We start from the raw sequence: 25,519 nt of genomic DNA, 5'->3' as shown, positions 1-25,519 counted from the left end.
GGGAAGATGGCGGCGCCCGTGTCGCCCTTGGTTACTGCGCGCTGCCTGCTGCGAGCTGCGGCGCGCCGCGCCGCCCGCCCGCCGCCGCCGCCCGCCGCCCTGCGGAGAGGTCAGTGCCGCCGGCGGAGAGGGGTGCCGCCGGAGGGAGCCGCCGGTGCCGTGTTCGGCGCGGCGGGCGGGTGAGAGCCCCGCGGCGGGTAACGGCCGCGAGCGGCGGGTAACGGCCGCCCCCTCCCCCGCCGGCTGGGCCCTCCGGGGTGCTGGCGGCCAGCTGGAGAACCTGCGGGGGATTAATAAGTAGTTCGGTGGTGCCCAGAAGTGACGGTGCTTTGTCTTCCGACGAGCGCGGGTTCATTTGGCTGCCTCCTTAATTAAGTTGCGCTGTGCTTGCGACGTGAAGCCGTCTGCTGCTAACCACCCGAGAGTGCTCGGAGGCGAGCAGCTGGAGGCAGAGGGCACCTCTTCCTGCCCCCCAAATAGTGCAAACGGGAGAGGAAAAAAGTGACAGGGGGATGAGTTCCCTGGTGTCCGGTGAAGTGCAGACTTGGACTGGAGCTTTTACAGTGTTGAGAGTGATTTCAGTGACTGATTTTCCTGCAAAAGGATCCTCTGAGGTGTGGTAGCGGCTGAGCTTTATCTGGTAGCCTAAATGACTTGCTTAAAAAGTCAGTATAATGTACGTTCTCATAGGAGATTAGGCTTTGTTAACTCCAGGCTTGCCTCGGAAGATGATGGCTTTTGTTTGTATGTAGAAACCATTTGTCCTCTGCCAGAGTCTTATAAAAATKGAAGAATTCCATTAAAATTGATAGGGGTGCATAAAGGTCACTGAAGTTAGTCAGTGGGTCTGAAAGTTATATTTACTGTTAAGTGTTCACATACATACATTTTATTGTGATTGTGTAATGCTTACATTCTCAGGAAATCAGACTGAAAATAGATCTGCTGATTAAATAAGCTGTTCAGTCAGAGCTATAATTATGTTCTTTTTTTCTTGATTTTATTTGATGTTGGCCTAACATGTTCAGTATATCTGGATTTAACTGCAGATATATCATTTTATGAAAGTCAGGGCAAATCCAGCAGCATTAGCCACTTTTTATAACTGTTAGCTTTCTTCCTCTGAAGACCTGGGCATATGCTTAACTTTAATGCATGTACTTAACTTATCCAAGTCCTTATACCCCATGAGTCAGATGGCATGTTTGAGACTGATTCTGCAAAGCTTGTCTTATCTGACCTTCACTCCCATTCTTCTGTAGGAAAATAACCTTTGGAGCTGCATTGTCCTTCCCCATCACTGTAGTACCATCTARGAAGGAAAGATTCAGCAGCAGTTTTGTTATCAACTTAATTATGAGTTTAGTGAGGTCTCTGGTACCATCATCTGCTTGTTAATCAAAGTGCCCTGTAACTTCAAAGTCCCCTTCTTCTATCATGGCAGCTGTGTTTCRCAGGCAATTTTAGCAGTTTTGCATTAGGGGTTTGCAGCAGTTTGACCCAAATTCGGATTCTGAACTTCTGCTTGCCTTGTTGAAGGCAAGGACAGTTTATAGAAGTTGTTTTCCATTATGGTTTTTTTCCACACTAATTTCAGTGCTTGTGCAAAGCTTGTGAGACAGAATCTTATCTGCAGAGCAGTAATAAAACAGATGTGTTTTCTATGTTGGCACTGTGCCTCAACACTGGTTGAGTAAAAACTCTTCCAGCTTTTCTGTTGTGGCTGTCAGCAGAGGTGGTACTTGGGTGATTTTGACGCGTTAACTTTGGTGTAGTTGTAATCTCAGTGAAAAGAGTTTGGTTTGGATGTAATGCTAAAACAATTATTAGTTGGATTTTTTTTTTAATGTTAAGACAAGTAGTGATTAAGCATTAGGATGATGTAGCATAGGAAATGTTTAATTCTCCATCTCTTATGTCTTCAGAATGTTTTCACCAAAATATGCTGTAATCAAACACAATTCTTGGCTGTAGCTCAGGAAAATTAGACAAATTCAACTGTTCCTAATACTTAGAAAGGTCAATGTTCTCTTTCAGCCTTCATCTCCATTAATGAAAACTACTGATCATTCTGAGGATGGAGTGGTTTTAAAATTAAATATTTTTTTTCATTATCAGTTTCTTGAACTGCTTATTTCAACTTGTTTCCTGCTTGTTTCCCAAATTAATAACAAATATTTTCATGTGTAGTATAGGTCACTCACCCTCTAGTGAGGTCAGTAATGTAATCTGAACCATGACTCACCTTTTGCAATAAAAGGAGTTAAATTTTTCTTGTCTAACCTTTACTTCTTCAACTGGATGCTACATATCTGTCATGGTTTTCCTTTTATCCTTACRTTTCAGGCTACAGTTCTAATCATGTGTTTAAAAGATATTTAGTTTATTGCAGTAAAGAATTCTGCAGACCAAATTTTAGTTTTACTGGGTGGAAGTATGACGCTTCCTTTCATCCAGTAGTGAATAATCATTTCAGCATATGAAATCCTTTGCATAACTTTGAATTTATTAATCTGTGGGCTTTCAAGGTGTCAGTTTCTGCAGTAAGAGAAAGACAGAATGCGTTAGGGAAGCCCAGGCTCCTTTTTTCTTTCTCTAGGCCCTCAAATATGACGGGGATGAGGGCTTGCTGGGATTCGTCAAGTGAGTTCTTTTTTGTCAGATTTTAGATGTTACAGTTCAAAACCTTACATAATTAAATCTAACTACTAAGAAGAAAAGGTCACCAGTGTGAGTGGTGTGCGTCTCAGATCTTTGCTCCTGGCTGCTGTCAAGATCAGTTGCTGATATGCCACAATCTAGCTTCTATATCAGATTGTCTTCTCACAGAAATAACTCTAGGGGCTGCTTCAGCTGTGACTATTGCTTTCATAAGCAGTGTCATTGAAACTTGCATGCCTTTTTCCTGTGTCATCTCAGATGTAAGTTCTAAGTGGCAGTAGGAAAACTTGACAGTAGGCTGGTTACTTTTTCAGTTTGCTGTCCTTTCCAGACYAAAAGGTCACTGAATTTATGAACACTTTTAACGTTTTTATTTAGGTACTTATCCTTTCAGTCATAAATTAAAGCTAGTTTACTGAAGAAGTATAAAGTTCCTCGCTTTAAGGGAAAATTTTATAGTTTCAGATTGGTATTTTCATTAAGGCATCAGACTGATTAAACTATCGAGTTGTATGCAAATGAGGAAACTACTGTTAGAATAGCAATCCATCTAAAATTACAGAAAGTAAAAGTAGTCTTGTATTGCTYTGTGATGTATTAATTTCTAAAGGTTTCTTCTTTTTAGCAATCTAGGAATAGATTACTGAATCTTTCACACTACTGTACTCAGTAATCTGTCCCACAAAATGCAGGTTAGAATGGATGACCCACATTTTTTTTCTATCTTTTTTTAGGATAGTTTATTCACTTGAATAGCTCTTTTTTGACTGACTTCCGTCTAACACCCCTACATGAGCTGCTTTTTCTTTTTTTCCCTCTTAAGGACGTATGTCCCTGTTTTGCAGCTACAAGTCTGAAATTATCGTTCAGCAGTTACTGTTCATCCTCTGGTGAAGATGCAACCTTCATATTTAAATCCCAACACTGAGTACTATTTTGGGGAAACAGTGAGTACAGTGAGTAATTTGACCCATGACACCCTCTGTCATCACTTGAACATACTCTCCATCTCTATCATCTGTTAATGATGAAGTATTTTTTCCTACTCCCAGCATAGTAAGCTGTAAGTACATGTAATCTAAGATAAAAAACATGCTTCTGAGCAGTCCTACCAGGTGTGCTTTGTCTGTGGCCAAGCAGGTCATGAGCTGCAAACCCTTTTTTGTCCCTAAAGAAGCTTTCCTCCTCTACCCCCTAAACTTGGGGTAGGCAGTAGGATCTTGAGGCCTTGTACATATCACGGCATACCGGGGCACTGGTTTCCCTCAAACTGGAGCTCTCAGAATGAGACAAGCTCTGTATGTTGCGAAGGCATGGATGGTTTTAAGGTACAGATCGCAGGACTCAGGTTCACTTTATATAGGAATGGAATGGTTGAAAAATAAGCTCAAGAAACTTTGAAAGATCATCTATTTCTCTCTTCCATTCAGAGGCATGTTGGATATCACTAACCTGCTCCTGATGGATGTTTGTGAAACTTATTCTTAAAATCCACTTTCCAGCAGTGAAGGTTTCTTCCAGAATAATAATTATTTAATTTTTAAATAGATTTACAGTTTATTTCATTTTTCCTTTTCTCAATGCCCTTTTATGTATCTGGAGATAGCTATTGTGCTTTTCTTTAGTATTCACTTCTCTGAATGTTTTGCTCAATTTTTGCAGTCACAGACTTTGTGATCTTTCTAGCTTGGGATGAGCTATTCTAATTCATAGCAGTAACTCAATTCCCTCAGGGCAGAATTTGATATAATTATTGCCTGCAATAATTATTTAGAGAAACTAAAGTTTTACTAGCAATAAATGAACATAATTTCATTTTATTGTTCAATATTATTATTCTTATCTGAACTCATTTTGTACTTTTTTTTAAATAAAAATTTTAAATTCTTGCCTTTTAGAGCTGTCTTACAGCTTTTCGGTGGGTTGTGACCCATGGTTTAACAAATACTACTTTAAATTGTCTTCTGATCTCTCCCATCTATTCTATACAGTGAGAAAACTGAACAGTGTGCTCCAGAGGAGACCTTACTCCCCTTGCTTATTGAGTATAACAACAGAGTTACTCCAGATTTGTTGATATTGCCCCAATCTTAATGTGTTTGGCTCTCCCCCCTCCCCCAGTAGCATTATGATGATGTCTTACTGTCAGTTTGTGCCCCATTATAGCTCCTTGATCCTTTTCTGCAGAGATGCTCTTTAATTGGTTATTCCTCAGCTCTTAAGTTCAGTTATGTATCCCCTCTAAGCATGGTACTTTGTTTGTCCTTGTTGAATTGCATCCTGTTTGTATTAAAGTGTTCATCTAATATGTCAGCATTGCCTCGCCTTCCTGAGCGCTTGCAACCCCCTCCTGACTTGGTGATACTTGTATGCCCAGTTCTTGTACTTTGTTCTGACCTATACAAGTCATGAATTGAAATTCAGAATGGCACCAAGTTGAGATTCTGAGCCCTTTCTGAAACTCTGATCAGTGCATCTGTCCAGTTTAATGGTAATAATTCATTAAGTGTAGTCTTTCTAGCTGGCTGTACACCCAGTCAAAAACTGTTTCCTTTAGACCTTGTTTTCCTACTTTACGTATGAGAATGCTGTGTGACACAGTGACAAAAACATTGCTGCAGTTAAGATGCTTCTGCTCTACCCGTCAAGTGTGTTTCCTTGATCTTACACTATTTCTGAGGAATTAGTCTTGCTTCTTAATTATCATGTTGTTATCTTGTTAAGTGCTTTCTTAAAAAAAAAATCTACTTGTACTTATTCCAGTGTTTCTGTAAGGTTTGAAGTTCTGCTGACCTATGAAGTTTTGCATTTCGCTTTCTCTCCTTTTTAAACATTAAAACTGTTTCATTTTTTTTCCTAGTGCTTTGGAACCTCACCTTGTCTTCTGTGGCCTGAAAGCAAGCTGTTAGAGGCCATTACATTACATAGGAGACTTGGCTAATGCATATAAGGCTGAATGTCATTAGAACTATGTTCAAATGAAGAAACTTTGTAGTCTCCAATATGTATTTTTCCTACTCAAATTCTTAATTCTTTTATCATTGGTACAAATTGTGTTAGTCATATGATTGTGTATAATCTTTTAAATGGTGAGATAAGCAAGGATGATGTTTAGTATCTTTTCATTATATTCTGTTGTTAAATTTCTGATCTTGTTGCTTTAGCAAACCTTGTAATCCTTCATGCTCTTTGCAAGGTGTATCTCATTTCGTGCGTGGCAATTCTGATTTTTTTTTCTCTTGCTTGTGTTATTATTTTTTATATATATATATAGTTCACTTCAGTAGTTTGAACTGGTTTCCAACAGGAGAATTGCTGCTTAGGCATGGTCTCCACTGTTCTAGGTAGAAGGTAGAGCAGCAGAAYTGACCGTGACATTGCAGGGTTTCGCAGCTATTGTTTTGCTTGCTGTGGTTTTTGGCTCCTTAAACTTTCTTACAAAACTCTCCTGTTTTGGCCTTCTGTTCACTAGCTTTTAAATCCTCTTTGCCTAAATCAGTCTTCCTCTCTCAGAAGGATTAATCTATTCAGAAAAATGCACTTTACTGGAATTTGTAAATGGTTTTGCTCAAATTTGCAACAAATACAAGAAAACCTTCCCTTGGAACAGGACTTCCAAATCTTTAACAAACTGTCTGGCTGGGCTTGTGTGTGTGTTTGTTCATGAACAAATGTTGAAATATGCTAATAAAGGTGCCTTATAAGAAGAAGTTTATTTAATGAAAAAACAGGAGTAACATACTATAATGGTTGTATAGGTAAGTAATGTATATCTGTCTTGGCGTAAATTGTTAAAATGTTTATGAATGTAAGAGGATGCTTTTCAAAGCTTCTTCATTAATACTCTGCTTCTCATTTTACAGCATGCACGGGTCAGGGAGATGAGAAGACAGCCCGTGGTACTCTTACAGATGCTAACTCTAGAGCCTTGTTGGTTTGCAGTGGACCTTTAGAACATTACAACTTTTTGATTGAACAGGAAGAGCTGAAGAATGATGAGCAACAAAGAAGAGTTGTGCAGCACCTACAGAAGTTGCATGAGAGCCTTAAAGGCTATGGAATAAGTTCGAAAAACCTTCTTTCAAAGGTGAGGTTTGTGATGATGCAAATTTATTTTTAAATTTATCCTTTCTTATAAGAACGTACTTAAAAATCTGTCAGTTTCTGTTACTAACTTGGGCCTTAGTTCTGTTTGTGGACAAGTCATTGTTCTCATTTGGAGTTCTGTTCTTTGGTTTGTAAAATGCCATGGCACTCTTGCAGCAACCAGCTTAAAGAATGGCTCTGATTACGTCTGCTTTTTGCCATTTTAAAATGCCTTTTTATCATTTGGATATAGGAGATGAGGGCCTAGACTAGATTTTTAACTCTCAAGAGTTTGTATAATTTTTGTGTGGTTGGGTTACACGTGCTGAACGTAAGTGTTTTATGTTCTAGCAGACCTTTCCATGAATATAAATGAAAATAGTATGCAGAGTTTAAATAATCTAAGCTAAATAATTTAAGCTTTACGAAACATTATAATATAGATCAGACATGACTTGTTTAAAAATGTCCATTCTTTCCAGTGTTCAAAGTCCCAGCAGAGGTGAGGAAAAAAGACTGTGGTGTCTTTTTGCTTACTTTTGGACAYCAAAGCCCCTTTTCACAGTATTAAAACTTTAGGCAAACCCCTGTTGCACAGTGCCTTAGTGCAACTCAGTAACATTTCCCTGAAGCTATTAAAGCAGTGTTTCCCAGAGCCACTGTGGCAGTATTTTTCGTTTATTGTTCTCGTGCTGTTATTCTCAGATTGTTGCACTTATGGCCTTGCACCTGCAAACCCTGATAGTGTTGTTATGGCAGGTTCTCATGGGAAGCTACTGGAATTGGCATGAGAATTGCCCCTCTTTTCCTTGATTTCCTTGCCTTATGTTTTGTAGGTTTTAGTTTGTAGCAGAGAAAGCCAAAGATAGAGCTCGCCAAAGTGGGTGCTAGTTATTTAGATACTCAGTAAATGTTAGCCAATAGTATGTGTGTGCAGAAGCTTAAGGACCAACAAATGTGCAGCATTTGCACCTGGTTAGCCTAATCAGCACAAATAGTGTCCTAAGTGGGAACACCCAGTACCAAGTCTGAGCAGGTTCTGATGAAAAGTATTTAGTGCTAAGAAGAGTATGGCAAAAATAATCCTCATCATCATCCTCTTGACCATCACTCTGCCGTGATGGAGAGACAACACCTTGCCCCAAGGAGGATATTTAGTTGGGACCTGTCACTGATCTTCCCAGCCACCCACTGGGAATTTTCCTTTTCTCTCTTTCTCTTGCCTCACTTATTTTTTTATTTTTCCTTCAAAGTAACTTTCACCATTGCAGTCAATGTATGCCATCAACTGCAGACTCTGCTAATGAAACTCTGTGCGTGTCAACGTCTCTCAACACTTTGTGCAGCACACCTCATCTCATGGGCATAAGTCTAAATATCTAACTGATTGGATTTGTTACTTGACCATATATTCTGCATTATAACTCCAAATTTTCCTATTACATGGCACAGCTACTACATTATTGTCCGCATGGCACATCCAAGTGCTATTGCATGAGATCAGAGGTGCCAAATCCTGTAGGCCTCAAGTGCATCTAAAAGATATGGTGTCCTCTGTCCTTTAGGCTCCAAGTGACATGTTACTACCCCAAAACTCTTGTGATGTATATTAGCTTTAAGGGATAGAAAAAGTAAAGTTTGCTATGAGAGTGAGTATTACACTTGTAAATGGCCACTCATATGCTTGCTTCAAACAGGGAAGGGTGGCAGGGTGTGGAGCATTGAGACCTGTTTGCGTATCAGACTGCCTCTTACATTCCTTGAATGCTTTAGACTAAGATTTGTAGCTGGAGATCCTGTATTTGCTAGTCATAGCCCTCACTGGAAATACCATGAATCTTTTCCTGCTCCTTGATGAAAGGAAGTAGAGACGAGACCTAGGAAGAAGATATGAGGAGAGAAGAAACCTGAATGGGAAATATTTTTCTGGGAGCAGAAGGCAGATACTCTGTAAGGAAAAAAAAAAAAACACAAGAGTGGTGAAGTACAGGAAGCAAAGTGCTAAGGCAAGATTCTGAAGGGCAATGAGTATGTCTTTGAAAGTTCTATTTTGGAAGAAATTAGCCCAGGTTTGAGCAGAGGGTTAGACCACACGATTTCCTGATGTCCTTTCCAGCCTAAATCATTCCCTGTTTCTAACTCTGGAACAGGAATTAGAGCCAGGCAATTGTTTGGAGAGTATTTTTGCCTTTTACCGCTGGTGGACAGCCCATCACATTACTTACCTTTTTACATTTTGGATTTCCATGGTTAAAAACTATTAAAAGCATAGAAGCAGTGTAAAAATGATAGACGCAGTCTGAGAAACGTATATTGGTATTTCGAAGCATTTATTTCATTCATATTGTATGTGAATGTTTGCTTGAGTATCCATATTGTCCTGATGACTTTGTAGGCTAATTCTTGAGTCTATACCAGACTTCTGACTAGATTTGGGCGAGCAGCAAATAAAGTTTAAAGAGGAAGAGATTCCCCCTCCTCCCCCCCCCCAAAAAAAAAAAAAAAAAGGTATTGCTTACCTATGTTATCTTAACCAATATGGTGAAATGCCTCAAAGATATTGATTTCCCCTGAGTGTAAGGAGGTCAGGCTGAATTCATAAACCTCCCTTATTGTCCTTGATTAAGCAAACTACTTTCATAAGCATAATCTGACATGCCAGAAACTTGAATCTGGCGGATGTTTCATGTGGGATTTTTTTTTCTTCTCTCTCAGGTTTCTTTCCAGTTTGCATGTTGGGCTTGTAGTCTTTTAAACTGCTTATCTCAAAATTATCCACATAAACTATACATGAATTGTAAAGGAGGAAAGCACTCAAAAGGAAGCCAGTTATTTGACTTGCTCTTATGTTATCTTCTGGGCATACTGCCAAACTTTGATTTGCTTTCATTCTTTAGAAAAATATTGTGAACAAGGGTTTGGTCTTGCTGTGTAAGCCAAGGATTAGTTGGTTAGCATTCTCATGTCTACTGATAAACTATTTTGGGTATTTGAACTTTCTGTTCTACAAACTCCCAATCGGAGAACAACTTTTAGGACTGACTTGGATTGACCGGAGTTCCCTGAGTTATCATTGTTACAGCAGGTGTCTTGTAAGGCGTTTGCAGAGCAGTAGCTGTTAGGTGGGTTTGTTATTTACTGTTCCTTTAGTTGGGAAGCATGAATAGGGAAGAAAATCTCTATTGCACAGAACGAAAGTAATACTGATCTTATTTAGGAGATTATGATAGTATTTTGTTCCTGTATAACAATGCTAACTGCAGTAAAGCCATCCTGACTGACATTTTCAAACATCAAAAAATCAAATGCCATTGTTTCGAGGGATTAACCTGGTGGTTGCTAGTTCCTTTAAAATACCCCCTCTTTCATTTAATGTATTCCTTCAGTTCCATACTTTAAGTTTGAATTAGCTTTAAAATATTGTCACATGGCTCTGATACCTGGAAAGTAATGCTGTCTTCACTTCATGAAAAGTGGCTGTAGAACTACTTGCTCTTGGGATAAGAGTTGTTGCAGTTTGAGCAACAACTTGTAGCTCTTGGTATTTGTATAAAAATCTTAAGAAGATTAATGACCAGATTGAGCACTATGATGCACCCGAGAGCCCCAGAAAAGGAGGAGAACAGTGAGTTTTGTGTAATTCTAATAAAGCCTCCTAGCTTGTGTAATTAAATCGAATCGTGATCCATCATGAAGAAGAGCAAATAATAGCATTTCTGTTTCTCTTTTGCTATCGTTAGGGAAGTTATTCATCAACTCGAACAGAGCTCCTTTTGAAACATAGTGAAATCTTAAGCCAAATAAACTGGGGTTTAAATGTTAGTGAAGGCTGGGTTTTGCTACGGCAAAATTGTACTCAACACTCTTAATGAAGGTTTTCCCCAGAATAAGAGTCACAACTTTAAAGTGCAGTTGGTAAAATCATAGGCGTCCAGCACTGTATCAGTTGTAGATAGTGATGTAATGGCATGTTCCTCTGCCTGCATCCAGTGAATTTTTTATTGTGTGTTTGTCTATTGTGAATTTTTAGCCGAGGGTCTGTGATACTGTTGTAGACTTGGTTCAGTTTTGAAGAGCAGAATGAAAGCTTTTCCTATCAAAAAGTGATAAGCACTGTTTGCTGAAGTGAGTGTACATTTAACAGAATTTAGGCTTATGAGTGAAAATAGTTCACGTAACTAGTATAAGGTATCTCCAAGAAGTACTAGCAAATAGGTGCAGCTGTATCTTGTACTGGTGTTTAGCTTGTTGGTCCTCTCCTCCCATGAAGACTTGGTAATTTGTAATTTTCAAATGTATTAGGACATCAAGATAAACATTCTGCTGTAGATATTCCATTGTTTTATGATAAAAGTGTTGACATTGTATTTGATAATAAAATAATACATAATTGTCTGTAGATCAATGTTTTGCTTTTTCAGGAGGTTTCTGGAAACTTGACTAACTTACTTATATTGTGAGATCTCCTGTGTTCGAAAGAATCTAGTGACTTTTTTTTTTTAGAAGTTTTAAAAAAAAGTGTCATGCAGCATTTCAAGCATATGCTTTTTCTGGTTCTCTCATTGAAGAGAAGGTACTTGAGAAGTGGCAGTGAAAAAAAGCAGGGGAGAGAGAGAGAGAGTGTGCGTGCACGCAGGGAAACTAGTTTTCAGCTGCTGCTTTAGTCTGATACTTATAATTTTATTGTCTGTGATAGAAATGCAGGAGCGTCTCCTAAAATTATAGTTACTCCAGAATTAGAAACTTCTTTCAGTTATGAGCCATTGAAAAACTGTTTTGCTTTGTTTTTAACTTTTTTATTTTTGTCACTTTTTATCTGAACAGTTTTATTCAATAAAAATAAGGGAACAGTTATTAATATCATATGCAATGGAAGTATTTCAGCATTTATTTGAGAAACTTGCATTAGTTCACAGTCAAAACTTTTCTAAAGTAAGTAGTTTTGGGGAAAAAAATCCTTTATGATAATAAATATATATATATTATGATGCAGGTTTTTTGTGGGGAGGGGGGATTAGCTTGGAATGAATTTGCTGGGGGGGAGAACAATTAGTGTTATTGCAAATCAGGAATTCTGTTTTCCAAAATTATTGCTCAAATTTGAACAATGTCTTTGATTTTCAACTTGTGAAAGGATGGCCTTGTATGTTGAGATATTTTGAGATCCTCTGAATTGAAGTTCAAGGTCATGAGAGTTTGCATAGATGTTTCAGGTCTCCAGCTTTTCAGAATAATAGCAATTGGGACATCTTAAGAGTTGTTGAGTTGCTGTACTAATGACTTAAAATAAGCTCAATTATAAGTGAGGTCATGTTTTGAAGGAGTATGAACAATGCTAAATACTATTCAAGACCTTGAAAATGTCTTCAGCTAAACAGTAACCAAAAAGAGGTCTGGAAGAGTGAGAGAAAGAGCAGATTTGTTAGGTTTTTTTAACCTACTATCTAGAGACTTATCTTCTGTATTTTGCATATTTTAATTAACAAACTTAATATTGAAACATATTTTCTCCTGGAAGTTTCTCAAATCAGTGTGTGAATTTCCCAGGAAGCAAATTGCTTGCTGTAAGCATCCAAGGCAGTAAGTGTGGAGGGAGGTGGGAAGATGTTGTGCATCATTAAAAATACTGAAGAAAGAATAAGTTGTTGTCAGAGTGAAGGAGATCTTTTGACCAATATAATGTCTTAGAGGAGGGAGGATAGTGATTAAAGTGAAGTGTCTGACATAATAGAGTCAAAGCAAGGCTTGCATATTCTGAAACAGAAATGTGTGAAACATTTTGACAGTAGAACAGAATTCGGTAAATCAGGGGACACTGATGAGTGTTTTCTTTCTTGTGGAACTGTAAATATTTTCATACATGAAAAGCTTCTGAAAAATCTGTAAGGCAACAGATCTATAAAAGGAAAAGAAGCTCTTGCTGTAAGCAGATATTAATGATTATGAAACTCAATCAAGCACATAAGCTGTGCTTACTGGTTATTGCAGAGAATATTACAGGACTTAAGAAACTTTGAGAACTGAAGGGATTTGACACATCTTTGGTGATGCTCTCACTTGGAAGGATTTGAGCATTCAAAACATATATTTAACGATTTCTAAATTATTCTCTTCAGACTCAAATTTTATTGCATCCCTTAATATCTTTGATTTCATACATTTTAAACATAATCTGTCTTGTCCTTAAATCTTGTCATTGTAGCAAAAGCAAAATTGTTGTCGAGCAATTGAACACTGAGGTCCCAAGTACATCTTTGGATAGTACAGAAGTACCAAGACCAGACATCCACTTTCACTCCCACTGATTTTTCCCAGAAAGTAGAACAGATTGGCCTGACTGCTTGCTCTGGTCTAAAGTGAGCCAACAGCACTGACTGAATGTTRTCAGAAATCTGAGTCAAAGTCACCATTTTCCTCATGCAGCTTTCAAGGTTCAGAAGATGATCATTACCAAAAAAAAAAAAAAAAGTTTTTGTCCACTTTATGATCATGCAGAATAGCCAGAAACTGTGATCCAGTTGTAAACTTCATTTGCTTCTTGTGTATTCTGTTATTTATTTCCTATCTCCTCTAATTTTAGCCATATAGAAGTTAAATCCCATTCAGCTTAAAATGGGATGAGTCTTCACCTGTAGGTGTGGAATGTGTGGACTTTCTGCTTTGGCTGCAGAAGGAGCCTAGTTAATTGAGTTAGACAAAATACCAAACTTTCAGATAAATAGTGTTGGGGAATATGAATTTTGCCCAAATTTTATTCCATCTCTTCCRTCTTTTATTCATCACAAGATTTTTGGGAGGACTGATGTATGATTTTGTATGTCTCGATTTCAATACTAAAAATCTACAAATCAGGTTTACTTTTATTTTATGAAAGATATAAAATCAAAAATGCTTCTATGAATTCTTTATTTTCTACAGTATCTAATATGATTGAGGAAGCAGATACACTTCTGCCAGAAGTGATACTGTTCCCACTTTTAAGGTATAAAAGGCAATATAATTTTGCTTGGATGTAAAATATTTCCTGTAATTTTCTTTAACAGCAGAAAAATCCTTACCCTCATCGAGCAATTAAATTTGCTTTTACAGAAGATCAGTTAGAGAAAATCTGTTCAGATTATTTTTCCCAGTATCCTTTTTTTTTTTTTTAAAGCAACTAGATATCATTTTGCAATTGCTGTCTTCACAGAAACCCAATTCATTTTTTTTTTCAATCAGCCAAAGTTGATTTACTTTTATGGAGCCCAAACCATTATATTTGTTTCCTTTAACCAAAAAAAACCTGTCGTCTTTAACATGTTTTCTAGAAATGGTAAGTATTGGAGTGAGAATAAAATTTGCCTGAAAGAATGAACTTGTTAAAATTGGAACATCTGTATAAAAATGTAGGCAGGCTTACTGCATGTTCTGATTATATAATGTTTATGAAGACAGATAAAGCAATACTTTAAACACTGATTTGTTTTTCTGTGTCATTTGTTGTGAAACTGCTTATTTCACTATTTGTTGCGATTTCATCATTTTAATATCTTTTTATGTAATAAATTTGTGTAGTAGGCTTTCCCCTTCGAAGAATGACTATATGCTTTTTAATCTCTAGTTACAGATAGCTAAGAATTTCTTTATTTTTATCTGATACAGATTTTTTCCATTTCTTCTTTCTTAGCTGTGTAACCTTAACATTTAGTAATTGTAACGAGTGCAAGCTCTTAAAAAGGCACACAAAAATGTTCATCAATTAAATTGGCTTGCTGTGCTTTTAAAGCACTAGCAAATAGTTGCAGCCATCTCTGTCAATGGAGCTGTTTCAGAACATCTGAAGCCCTGTTCGGCCACCAATTGATATATACATTTTTGAGTATCCTATTAATGTATCTCTAAATTAAATCTATGAGTGGTCTTATATGAGAGCTATGATTGCATATTTCTCTATAAACTGCTACTGTAAAGGCACGTAGACCTGAGACATTCGTCTTTCTACTTTTGGTCATATATTTTCTTTCATATTGTAGTTATTGTTTTGCTACTAACTTCCCCATTTCTTTAAATATAGTGCTGTATTTTGAAAAGTGGTCTAGATTCAAGTTGTTTAGCAATTACCCAGCTCCAAATGAGACCAGAGGGTTGTAATTTTAATTTTCCTGGTTTTGCTCTGCTCACAGCAGCACTTTAACTGAATACTCTTGTGCAGCGTTTTTGTAGATATTGGTTCAGCTGCATGAATTGATAAGAATTTTGTTAAGATTTCTAGCTTTTAAAGAAATGTTTCTTTTTAGAATTTTACATGGAAGTGGCTGTGCAGTAAAGGGGGAGTGGGATTCAGGTTGATAACTTGATGTTAGTGCAAATGTTTCCATAAACGTATCTGTTTATTGAGTAAAATAGAGAAAATAAACCGTCAGGTATTACAATGTTTGTACTGAGTAAGATTGAGATTAAAAATTCTGAAGCTGTATTTGTTCAAGATAAATGTAGCTTCCTGGAAAAAATTGTGATTAATAAAACACATATCTGAAATTAACCCTTTTTGTATATAAAAATGTCATTTTAACTGTGACTGCATTGATTTTGATCATGTTTAAACCATAGACAATTCTGCATTTAAAATTCAAAGTGGAGAAGAAAGACTCGGAATACGACCAGATTTGCCAAATTTATTACCTGAATTCTTATGGCTAATATCGTAAGCCATATATCTCGTGTCTTAAGCTGCTTTAATAGGTATATAAAGCATATATTTGCAAGTAATGTGATACTGCTTAGTTTTACATCTTTTTTTTTTCCTAGGGCTGTTTGCTCAAATGACTTAGCGAGGAAGAGGGTTTGTTCTTGTGATGATGGATTGGGAAACATTTAGTAATTTTGTATGTRTCCTGGTGAAAAAGCATGGAGACTAAGACTGGAGGTGGTCGTGTTTTCACACTGACCTAAACCAAACTGCATATGCCTTTGGCCTCTTTATAATTTTCACACAAATATAGCGTTATTTTGCTTACTAGTCCTGAGCTACTAACACATTCAAGGTTATATTTTGCTAGCTAGTCCTCTCTAGATAGGTAAACGTAGCTACTTTCATTCTTTACCGCAGCTATGTGCTTGCTTTTATTATACTTGGTATTCGTATTTATTCTTGTTCTCTTGATTTGCAGCTCTTTGCAAAACGGAAGCCTCCAAAAGGTCTTTATGTCTATGGAGATGTTGGTAAGTGTCAACTGTGTAAATTCCAGTGGAATTTTAGGTAAATGTGTGCTTGTTCAAATTAAGCCATCTAAAAGCTTTGTGTTTATATAGTATTACTGCATAGTTTAGTGAATTTTCCAGAGTATTTTTCTTCCAGAATATGACATGTTATTTAATGCAGTTGCAGTTAGAAGTCTGGAAACTGTTGGACTGGACTATATTAGTATATGTATATTTTTTTCCAACATGTTACCAACTCACCAATATTTAAGAATACGATTTAAAGATTTGGGAAGTAACAGGGTGGGAGAGAATTTATATATTCTAATTGCAACAATGCAGAATCCAAACATCCTCACTTTTGAAAAGGAAACACTAAGGTGATTTTCTAGAAGGAGAGGGAGCCATTTGTGCAGCCTTTAGGCCCACTCTGTATAGATCAAAATTTTGAAACAATAAAATAAAAATGTGATTGTTATGGGTTTTCAGACATAAAATATAATGTTTCTTCCCAAACAGTCTGGTCTTGTACTTATTCTGTGGGAGAATATAGTTTCATTAGTTCAAAGCTAATGAACAATCATATTGTAATCAATACATACTGTTTTTAAATTAACTACATGTTGGGTGTGTGTTTTTGTTTTTTTGTATTTGAAGGCACAGGAAAGACAATGGTGATGGACATATTCTATTCTCACTTAGAAGTAGAAAGGAAAAAGAGAGTCCATTTTCATGGCTTCATGCTAGATGTACACCAGAGTAAGTGCAGACACTGATATTTGCAAGAATTATATGAAATATAGTATCTATGAAGAAAGCCTGTTTCATTCTTTTATGCATTTTACTCCCTGTAACTTTAAAGTATTTAAAAAAAAAAAAAAAAAAAAAAAAAAAAAAAAAAAAAGAGAGAGAGAGAAAGAAAGAAAGAGATAAAGAACTTCAGCATTGTCTGTCATTCTGGAATAGGTGTTAACTGGATATTATTTCTGAAAAATCTCTTCTCAAACTCTCTGTATACCTGATTGTATAAAGAACTGGATATATGTTTAGGATCAATTCCTTAACTAAACATTTTCCAGTTACCCATTAGCTTACGCTCAATCTGAAGGCAGTTCTTAAAACTGAATGATAAAATAAATGTGGAAATCGACATAATACTGTCACAGAAAAGAACAAATAAGTGTGTGAATGCTACATCATAATTTTCTGTGTGTGTATTGAAGTTCAAAGACAACTAAATCAGTGCTGTGGTCTAATTTTACCGATTTGTACGTGACGTATCAAGTAGTTATGTTTTTTCAGGCATTATCACCTTTCTCCATATTTCTTTTCATTCCAGTCTGGAAGGAGTTTTTGTTTTGTTTTTGTGGAAAAAAATCAAGTATTGTTACTTCATATATTTTGGATTTTAGTAGTAATTAGTGTTCCTCACTTTGTTGCTGAGGGGTAGATTGTGATCTGTACCTATGAAAAGAAAAAAAATCATATGAGAAAAGAGAAGATGCATAAGGGGAATAGAAAAAATAATTAAAGCACAGATAACCCTTAAGTTGGCTACTCTCCAGTTTGAAGAATTGTGTGTTAATGGAAAAGCTTCAGCTTGACTGCTTCACATACAATATTAGATACACTTTTTGATCGGAAGAGTCAACTGATACTGGCAAACTTAGTTTGCATGAAACTAGGTAGAATGGACACTAGATAAAGGCAAAAAAAAACAGAAGGAAGGAATTAAAAAATACAGAAGAACTAACATCCAAAATTCAGAAAAGTACAGCTTCTGTCTCAATTGTTGCTCATTTAAAAGAAAAAAAACACTTAACCCATTGATCATAGGAAAACAGTTATGAAGATTGCAGAGGAAAATATTGGGGTCTTTAGCAGAAAATAAAATGCTGAGAGAAGTAAAAGATGGTGGAAAACTCTTGGGCAAGATGGAAATAAAAACCGATGACTGCATCTTGGGAGTTCCTATAAAAATTGTGTAAGTGCCCCATATAAGAGATTGGGGAATAATTGCTCTTTCTCTGAGGCAATGGTATGGTCAAATCTGTAAAAACAAATTGATTACCTAATCGCCAGAAGAATCTTAGCCAAACTGCTTGAGAGTTGCATGTCCAACAACAAAGGTTGAATTCAATCTGTGCAGTTTGAATAAGCAACAGCTAATTAACATATAAAAGACAAAGAGAACTCCTCTGTGGTGGCAAATTTAAAAAATAGTAATTTTGAGAAAAAATATAGAGAAATATAGAGGAAAATTTGATCATAAGTATCAGAAAACTTTCTGACAGGGTGACCTTATATGGATCAGCAAGGCGCTTTACATTGCCTGAGATACTGTTTTAAATGTTTTAAAAGTTGTATCTATCTCTAAATTCTGTAATCGTAAAATGCATTGGAACTGCTGAGTAATGCTTTAATTCACAAGTATTGTAACAGTTACATTTTTTTTTCTTGAGAGGCTTTTATTGGAGTAAACAATTCCCACCACTTCTTCTGTCCTCTTTTCTTTGTTGTGTCACTGTTAAGATTTTTTTGTCATTTGTGTTCTGTTTCCGTTTTATCTCAGCAAAGCCAGCCTCTTACTGTTGTGACCTCTGTTTACTCTGTCATAGATTGTGCTCTATTTGCCTAAAAATGAGCATTTTGTAAAGTATGTATGTAATCTTTTTTATATCACTGTCATCTTGTTGTACATTTTAAATTATAAATATGTTAATCTTGGTTCTTTTAACTAAATATGCTTTCGGAGCATGCAATGGACAGAGCTGTGCCATTGGTTTGTAAACACTCTAAGGGTTTCTTGATCCTCATAGAGGAGATTAAGACAAAGCACCAAATCTTTAACAGATACTGAAATGAAGGTAACGAATCGCAGAGCAAGATAAAACTGTAACATATATCTTTTTTAAAAAAATAAAATGTTTAGCTTTCCAGTGTTCTATGTTTTTTTAAAAAATTTTACATATTTCTAAACAAGAAAATACGAATTACAGAATCTGTCAGCTTTTATTAATGGTCTGGAAGTGACTAAAACCTTCGTTCTCTTGAAATTGTACTAAATTTGCCATTTTTATTGGATTTTATAACTTTTTATTTGCTACCTAAACGATTTTATTTTCCGTATTTTTTCCCAAAAGAAATAAATGTTTTTCTCCGTTTTATCAACTCAGGAATACATCGCCTCAAGCAGAGCTTGCCGAAAAGAAAACAAGGATTTATGGCCAAATCATATGACCCAATTGCGCCAGTAGCAGAGGAAATAAGTGAAGAAGCTTCTCTCTTATGTTTTGATGAATTTCAGGTAAGGAATCACAGATAACACTTTGGTGTCACGGAAACTTCATAAAATTGCTTATCGTCTTTAAATATGATGTTTGTTACTACCAGTATAGCAGTTAAATTACTGGCCAGATGTTCAAAATAAATCATTTTGCAGGTCTTTTTTCATAAATAAGATGCAAGTTGGTAATGTAAGATTATTTACGATCTCATAACTTATCAGTATAGTTACTGCTCACTGTAGAGGATAATGAGAGTTTGGTGAGCTGCTCACGAGTAGTTTGGGGCAGAAATTGTTGCCTTATGGTAAGTCTGAATAGTACTCAGCACAATAGTGGCCTGATACTAGACTGACGTGTCTGGTTGTTGCTGCAATTCATGTAACGTAACAGTTTGTCTTACTGTGATTAAGGAGATAGAAGTAACTTGCCAAATTCAACCTACATGCTTCCCAGAGCTGTTGGAGTCTTTGGCACGTGTCTGATTGTATCGGCATAACTTACATTTCAAGAAGCTTTTATTAAAATAAATATGAAATCTAAAAATAAATTGATTAAAATGCACTTTGCCCAAGCAACTTAGTTGTTTCATTTGTTTTATACAGCTTATGAATTTTAAGGGCATGTCACAATTTAAGAATGTAACTGTTTTGTAAAAGTATTTTAGGAGAGAGGTTAGAGGTATTTGGCAGCTCTAATCAGCTGAGATTTGGGAAAGGCACTGCAGAGCAGGGTAAGAACTGTTMTGTATTATTGTTCAAATCACCAGCAGTAGAAGAATCATATTAAGTGTAAATTGCCTGCAGTAGGCTTTTAGTAAATATGTTCCTGCAATGGATAGAGCAATTTATATCTCTTAACTATTATTTTAAAGGCCTATGCACCTGAGCAAATAAGAAGTTTATGATCAGTTTACATGAACAGGATTTTTGTAGCCCTAAAGAAGTAGGTATTTTTGTTTTGGGTTATTTCTACATTCTGCAGCAAGGATCCGTATTTTCAAAATGTGTTAAGTCACTGCAATCTCCTTTTAATAAAAGAAATACATTTGAGATATACCCTGCAGTGTTTTGGTAGGCTAAAAGAACACTATCTTGATATACTGCTAGTTTAGAGATTGTTAGTTTATACTAATGACCAAAGATGAGTTGTAGACTATCAAATTATGCAACTGAATGAGTATATCAACAAGTATGAAGAAGGTTCTATATTATATTTTGTTTAGCATTTTGTCCCATATTAAACATTGATTTCTATTTAGTATGCTAGGGAATATAAAATAGTAGAACACTTTCTCTTTGAGAAATAGTTTAAGGGCAGTATTTCTTTTTACCCTACTTCCTGTGAAAATCAATTTTGCAAAAGCAATGAGTTAATTGTGTTAGGTATCTTTCAGTTGTAAGTGTCAAATATATTTTGATAGAATACTTTTTGTAGAATGCTTTAACTTTCTTGGAACTTTTCGAAACATTCTGTGTATTTGTTGCCTCCATCTCAACTAAATGTCTTTAACTTATGGTCTGAGTTTTTTCTCTGCCTTAGACTTCAGTTAGGCATACTGAAATTTGTAACAAAGTTTAAGTATACATTCTAACTGTAATTCTTAGGGACTTCTCTAAAAATATTTGATAATAATCTTAAAACCCCTTTAAATGTGTGAAGGTGTACACGGCGTTGGGCATACATGAGGGTGTATCTGCCTATCTCAATCACTATATGTGGTTTCTGTTGATACTGATCCAAGTAGGAGATAGGTAAATTCCTAATGGATATATCCTTCTTTTTTCTTGTAAAAGGCTTAGTAGTGTTTCAAAGTTGTTTCATTGGTAGACGAGATCATTATCTAGCTCTTTTGTCATATTTAATGCCAGTCTTCTCCTATTACCTAAAAAAAACCCCCCCTTGCTACTGCAGAGATTAAAAGTTGTTCTGTACAAGCATAGCATTAAAACTCTTCAACATCCAGTGGCTTACTGTGACTTCTCTATTGCTTGTCAGCTCTCTTTTCCTGTTTTCTACTTGAATGTACTTGCAGCAACCTTATGCATGGATTGAAGAGAGGATGGTTTGAGTTTTGATGCTGTATATATATATATTCATTTTCAGTTTTGAATATGGTGTTTTTTCTGATTTTGAATGTTGTTGTCTCATAATTTAGTATATACTTTGCAGAACATGGATGTAGGACTTTTGAAACTGACTGTGTAAAATCCAAATACAGAGAAGTTTACTTATGAAGAAACAAGAAGTTTTTTGGAGGGGGTAGGCGGGAAGGAAAGGAGTGTTAACTATCATAATATCAAATACTTACAGGGTAAGAAGGGGCATCTTTGCTAGCTGTAGTGTTATATATTAGCCTAAATACCTATTTTCCTGTATAATGCCATCTGCTTTCATATACTGGTGTTGCAGTGTTTCCAAACTGTCATCTTAGCACTTTTGAGGAGAGATACTCTGATATTTCTTTTCCCCCAAAGTTGTTTGCCTGCTCCCCCTGCTGACATGCTTGAGGTACATCAATCACTTTAATTATACATATATAAAAAAATCACCCCGCATTCTTGTTGGTTGGTCCCAGGTGGGAAAGTAATACAAGAAATACACTTTAAAATGTATTTCTCAGATTCTACATTCTTATTTGAAGTTTTTAAAAATGTACTTGTTCTTAATGCATTAAATGTTCTAAATTCATTGATTTCCAAATAGCTGGCTTTCTTCACTGCTTGTCTGTAGCTTGGAGTTCTATGTAAGCTTTGCCACTGGTGATGAGTTGCAGTTTTCTAAAACTTAGTAAAAGGTACTGAATTTCGGATAAGAAACCTTCTGCTTAAGTAGTCATGAAATAGTGCAGTGGCTGGAAGAGCAACTGAGACAGTGACGAAATTAACATTGATAATAAGGAGCCGTACCTAATTCTGGACTTTCTCAGTTGATTTCTGCAGTGGAGATAATGGCCAGAGTTCACTACAACCCAGGTCACTTATATTTAAAGAATTGCTAGATTAAAATGAAACTGGAAAGAGCTGGAGAGTCAAAACATGTACCACTCTGACTTGTACTTAAAACTACAGTCCACTCGTGCACTGAGGAAATACTGGAGAAACTATTGAGACTTACTTGAAAGTGAGAGAATAAGTGGAACTTACTTATTTTCAGATCAGGCATGGAGACGAGTGATTCTGTACCAGGGCCAGCAAAAAGCAGTGTTAATGCTCATATTTGAGGAAACCAAATACAAAACTGTGAAAGACAAAAGCATTACTGAGGTTGCAAATTCCTGTGTAAAAGTGAGCTGAAATAAAATATAAGTACTTTGAAGTGAATCATGTTGTAAAGCTGTATCCCCAGAGACTGTCAAAGAGAGTTAATTATTTGACTAGTTGACTTAGAAAAAATATTTCAGTACTTATGACAGTATTAAGTCTCTGAACTTTTCCATTCTGAAGCAGTTGGTGCATCAGTGCCTGCCTGAGCTGCTGACTCTAAGATTATAAAAGCATTGCTGCTTCTTACTAATTCTTACTGTATGTTTTACAAAAGGATTTTTGTTGTTTTACAACCACAGAAATCTTAGGCTATTCTAAAAATTTGTCCTCACTTGAAAAAAAAATCCCCTTAGAATTATACCATTTATAATTTTGATGTTTCAAAACTCGTAAGTTGGCCAATAAAATGAGACTAGTTATTGTCTAGTGATCAAATAACCGTACACAGGTAATTAGAAACTGTAATTTTGCAGTGTGACTGAAACCTATGTTTGTTAGTTTTGGTAATAAAAATAGAATTCCTACGTTTTGGTAAGTTGAATGATCATGCAGTGTTAGTATTTATATGCTATCAGAATCACTTGCACTTAAAGCAGACTACAATTCAGAGTTTTTACTAACCTGCAATGCTATTAAAAGCCTCTAATAAAAATTAGGCTCTTATTTTTGTGCTAATACTAATTACTGATAATACATGCTTATGTTTGTCATTCATTACATGGAACTGCACCAATCAGTGGAGGACTGAGTCTCAAGCACTTACACATGTAAATTAACTATTAGATTTTTTTTTTTAACTTAAGTGAGTCATAATGGAAAGCAGCACTAGGTCATAAAAATCTTTTCTCTTAAATGCTAATGACATTTCTCCATTCTCTCCATTAGCAGGCTCTCCTTGCTGGTAATTTGTAGCCTTTGCTTTTGTTCCTTGTTGTAATGAACACTAGATACAGGAAAAAAAAAAAAAAAAAGACGAAACATGAGAAATGAGAACGTTTTAGTTACTGTCTTCTACTCACTAGTGTTGTAGAATTCTCCTACCCTTCCAAAGCTGTACCAGATCAAAAGAGCATAAATTTGCATTCCTGTACTCAAAACGGCTGTTACTTTTTGACAGCACTTTCAAGAATTATTTTTTTGTGATACAATGGAAAAATTAGAATTCGTCATCAAATGACGGTTCTCACTAATAAGAAAATTTTATTCGTTGTTTTCTTTCACATGACTGTTAACATTCTCTCACTTGTTTTTTCTGAAACTAGTATGCCTTATTGTATTTTTTTAACACAAAAATGTTTGTAACAAAATAATTTATATCCTGATTTTTAAAACTTGCCTTGCTCAATTTGCTTTGTGATGCAAGAAATTCAGTTGCCTCTAAAATGTGCATATATTCCAATTTTCTTTTATTTCTTGTTTTTTAAAGACAATTGGGAAAGTTCCTAAATTTTAATATTCAGGAGAAATAAATTATCAATAAATAGGTCATAAGCAGCTACGTTAGACATRTAGTACATTAGTGAATCAGTACATGTGCTTTGGAAGATCAGTTTTTACTGATCAGAGGTATGCAAATCTGAGGAGTGTGTTGCAAAACAGTTTATTTTTGAAAAGGAAAAAAAAATCCACATTAATGCTTTCCACAGAACAAAATAGAATAAATCTAAGGAAGAGGGGAGTTAGTATTTACTTAAGGTTCTTCATGGACGTTATAGCTTTCAAACTAGGTGTCAGAAATGTAACCTAAGTCTTTACTGTCCTAATATGTCCCCCAAAAGACTCAATACCACCAAAGAGTTTGCAGCCTAAGGCCTGGTGTAGGATTAAAATTTTTGATAAGGTCATTTAGAAGTTGGGAGGGGGTAGGAGGGGCTTGAAAAAAATTATACTGATTGAAGTCTTTCTGTAGCTTAATCATCGTAAGATATGTATCTAAACTGGCAAAGGCATAGCAGTCCATCAGTCCGTTGCGTGCTGAATGCATATAACACTCTGCATGCCACGACTTTTTTTATTTCCCCCTTCAGAATTGGGGCCTGTAATAAGTCAAAATGCAACAAGTGGCTATATAATAATCAAAGAGTGTGAGAGAGACAAAAGTAATGATAGGAAAGACGGCTTGCTTATTAGGAACACTGATCTCAGCTGGTGAACTCCTGTAAAATATAAATTACTGTTGTTACAATGTCTCTGTTCAGTCAGATTTACTGTGTTCTCTTTCTTTCATAATGTTTTTTGTTTTGCATTCTTTTTATTTCTTTGTATGGTAAAGCAAGTTAGTTTAGCTTAACTTAGATATTTCAAGAAATTTAACTTTATTGCTTATTGTTTAGTTTTTTCTTTTCTTTTTTTTAGTACCACTTGTCCCACCCATTTTTATTTTTTTGTTAGTGTTTTGTGCCTGAAGGTTAGAAGAGGCTGACTGTGCTGGAAGTGACTGCCGTGCCTTTTGATTATTCATGGACAGTAATAGAAGGCACTTAAAAAGAACAATGAAATTGCTTATTTTTGTGATGGGCCATCTGTTGAATTGTTTTTTGCAACAATCACACAATAGTATCTATGTCATATCATTCTATTTTCAACAGCAGCTGATTATGTATAGTTGGCTACTTATCTTTATTTTCTGAAGTCCCGTAACCATTTAAATTCACCTCTGCAAACCTTTGCCTCAAAGGTAATAGAAATGTAAAACAGCCGGTGTGTATTTTCTTTATGTGTCTTCTGTTTTTTCATGTTGTTTCTAATTAATTAGACCTCTTAAATGTTTAGGTCTGTTTTCTGTCTCCCACCTGTAGTTTTATAATAGAAGTTAACATGGAATCATTTAGCAATTGGTAAAGAAATGGTGGAGTTTTGTAATAAAGAGCAGGCAAGTTTTAAAAGACTGTGGTACATTCACTGCTTATTAATTATCTCTTTTATTTTTTTCTCCCCAAGCAATAATTAGAATCTTTCTCTACGGCTTTCACTAACAWGCATTCTTTTTTCTAGCTATAAAGCCGCTCGCAGATCTATTGCGGCAGAAGCTGAAAGCAAGAT

The 25,519-nt window shown here is 35.8% G+C and overlaps 1 protein-coding gene across 3 annotated transcripts in view; it reads left to right on the top strand.

The window, feature by feature from the left end:
* The first annotated feature begins 6 nt into the window (after window positions 1-6).
* Window positions 7-25,519, top strand: part of AFG1L (AFG1 like ATPase) — a 66,775-nt gene continuing 41,262 nt past the window's right edge. For 2 of the 3 annotated variants that reach the window (XM_085306898.1, XM_085306897.1), the window contains exons 1-5: window positions 7-109; window positions 6,525-6,748; window positions 15,897-15,948; window positions 16,585-16,686; window positions 19,104-19,234. In XM_085306898.1, the coding sequence (XP_085163024.1) occupies window positions 7-109; window positions 6,525-6,748; window positions 15,897-15,948; window positions 16,585-16,686; window positions 19,104-19,234 (612 nt within the window). The remainder of the gene's footprint in view (window positions 110-6,524; window positions 6,749-15,896; window positions 15,949-16,584; window positions 16,687-19,103; window positions 19,235-25,519) is intronic. The other variant, XM_085306899.1, reaches the window with a different exon arrangement.

The sequence above is a fragment of the Rhea americana genome, unplaced genomic scaffold (genome assembly GCF_003343005.1).
Source record: "Rhea americana isolate MKP2758 unplaced genomic scaffold, rheAme1 scaffold_25, whole genome shotgun sequence".
Classification (NCBI taxonomy): domain Eukaryota; kingdom Metazoa; phylum Chordata; class Aves; order Rheiformes; family Rheidae; genus Rhea; species Rhea americana.
The sequence above is the reverse complement of the archived record's forward strand: the minus strand, read 5'-3'. Positions and strand labels throughout refer to the sequence as shown.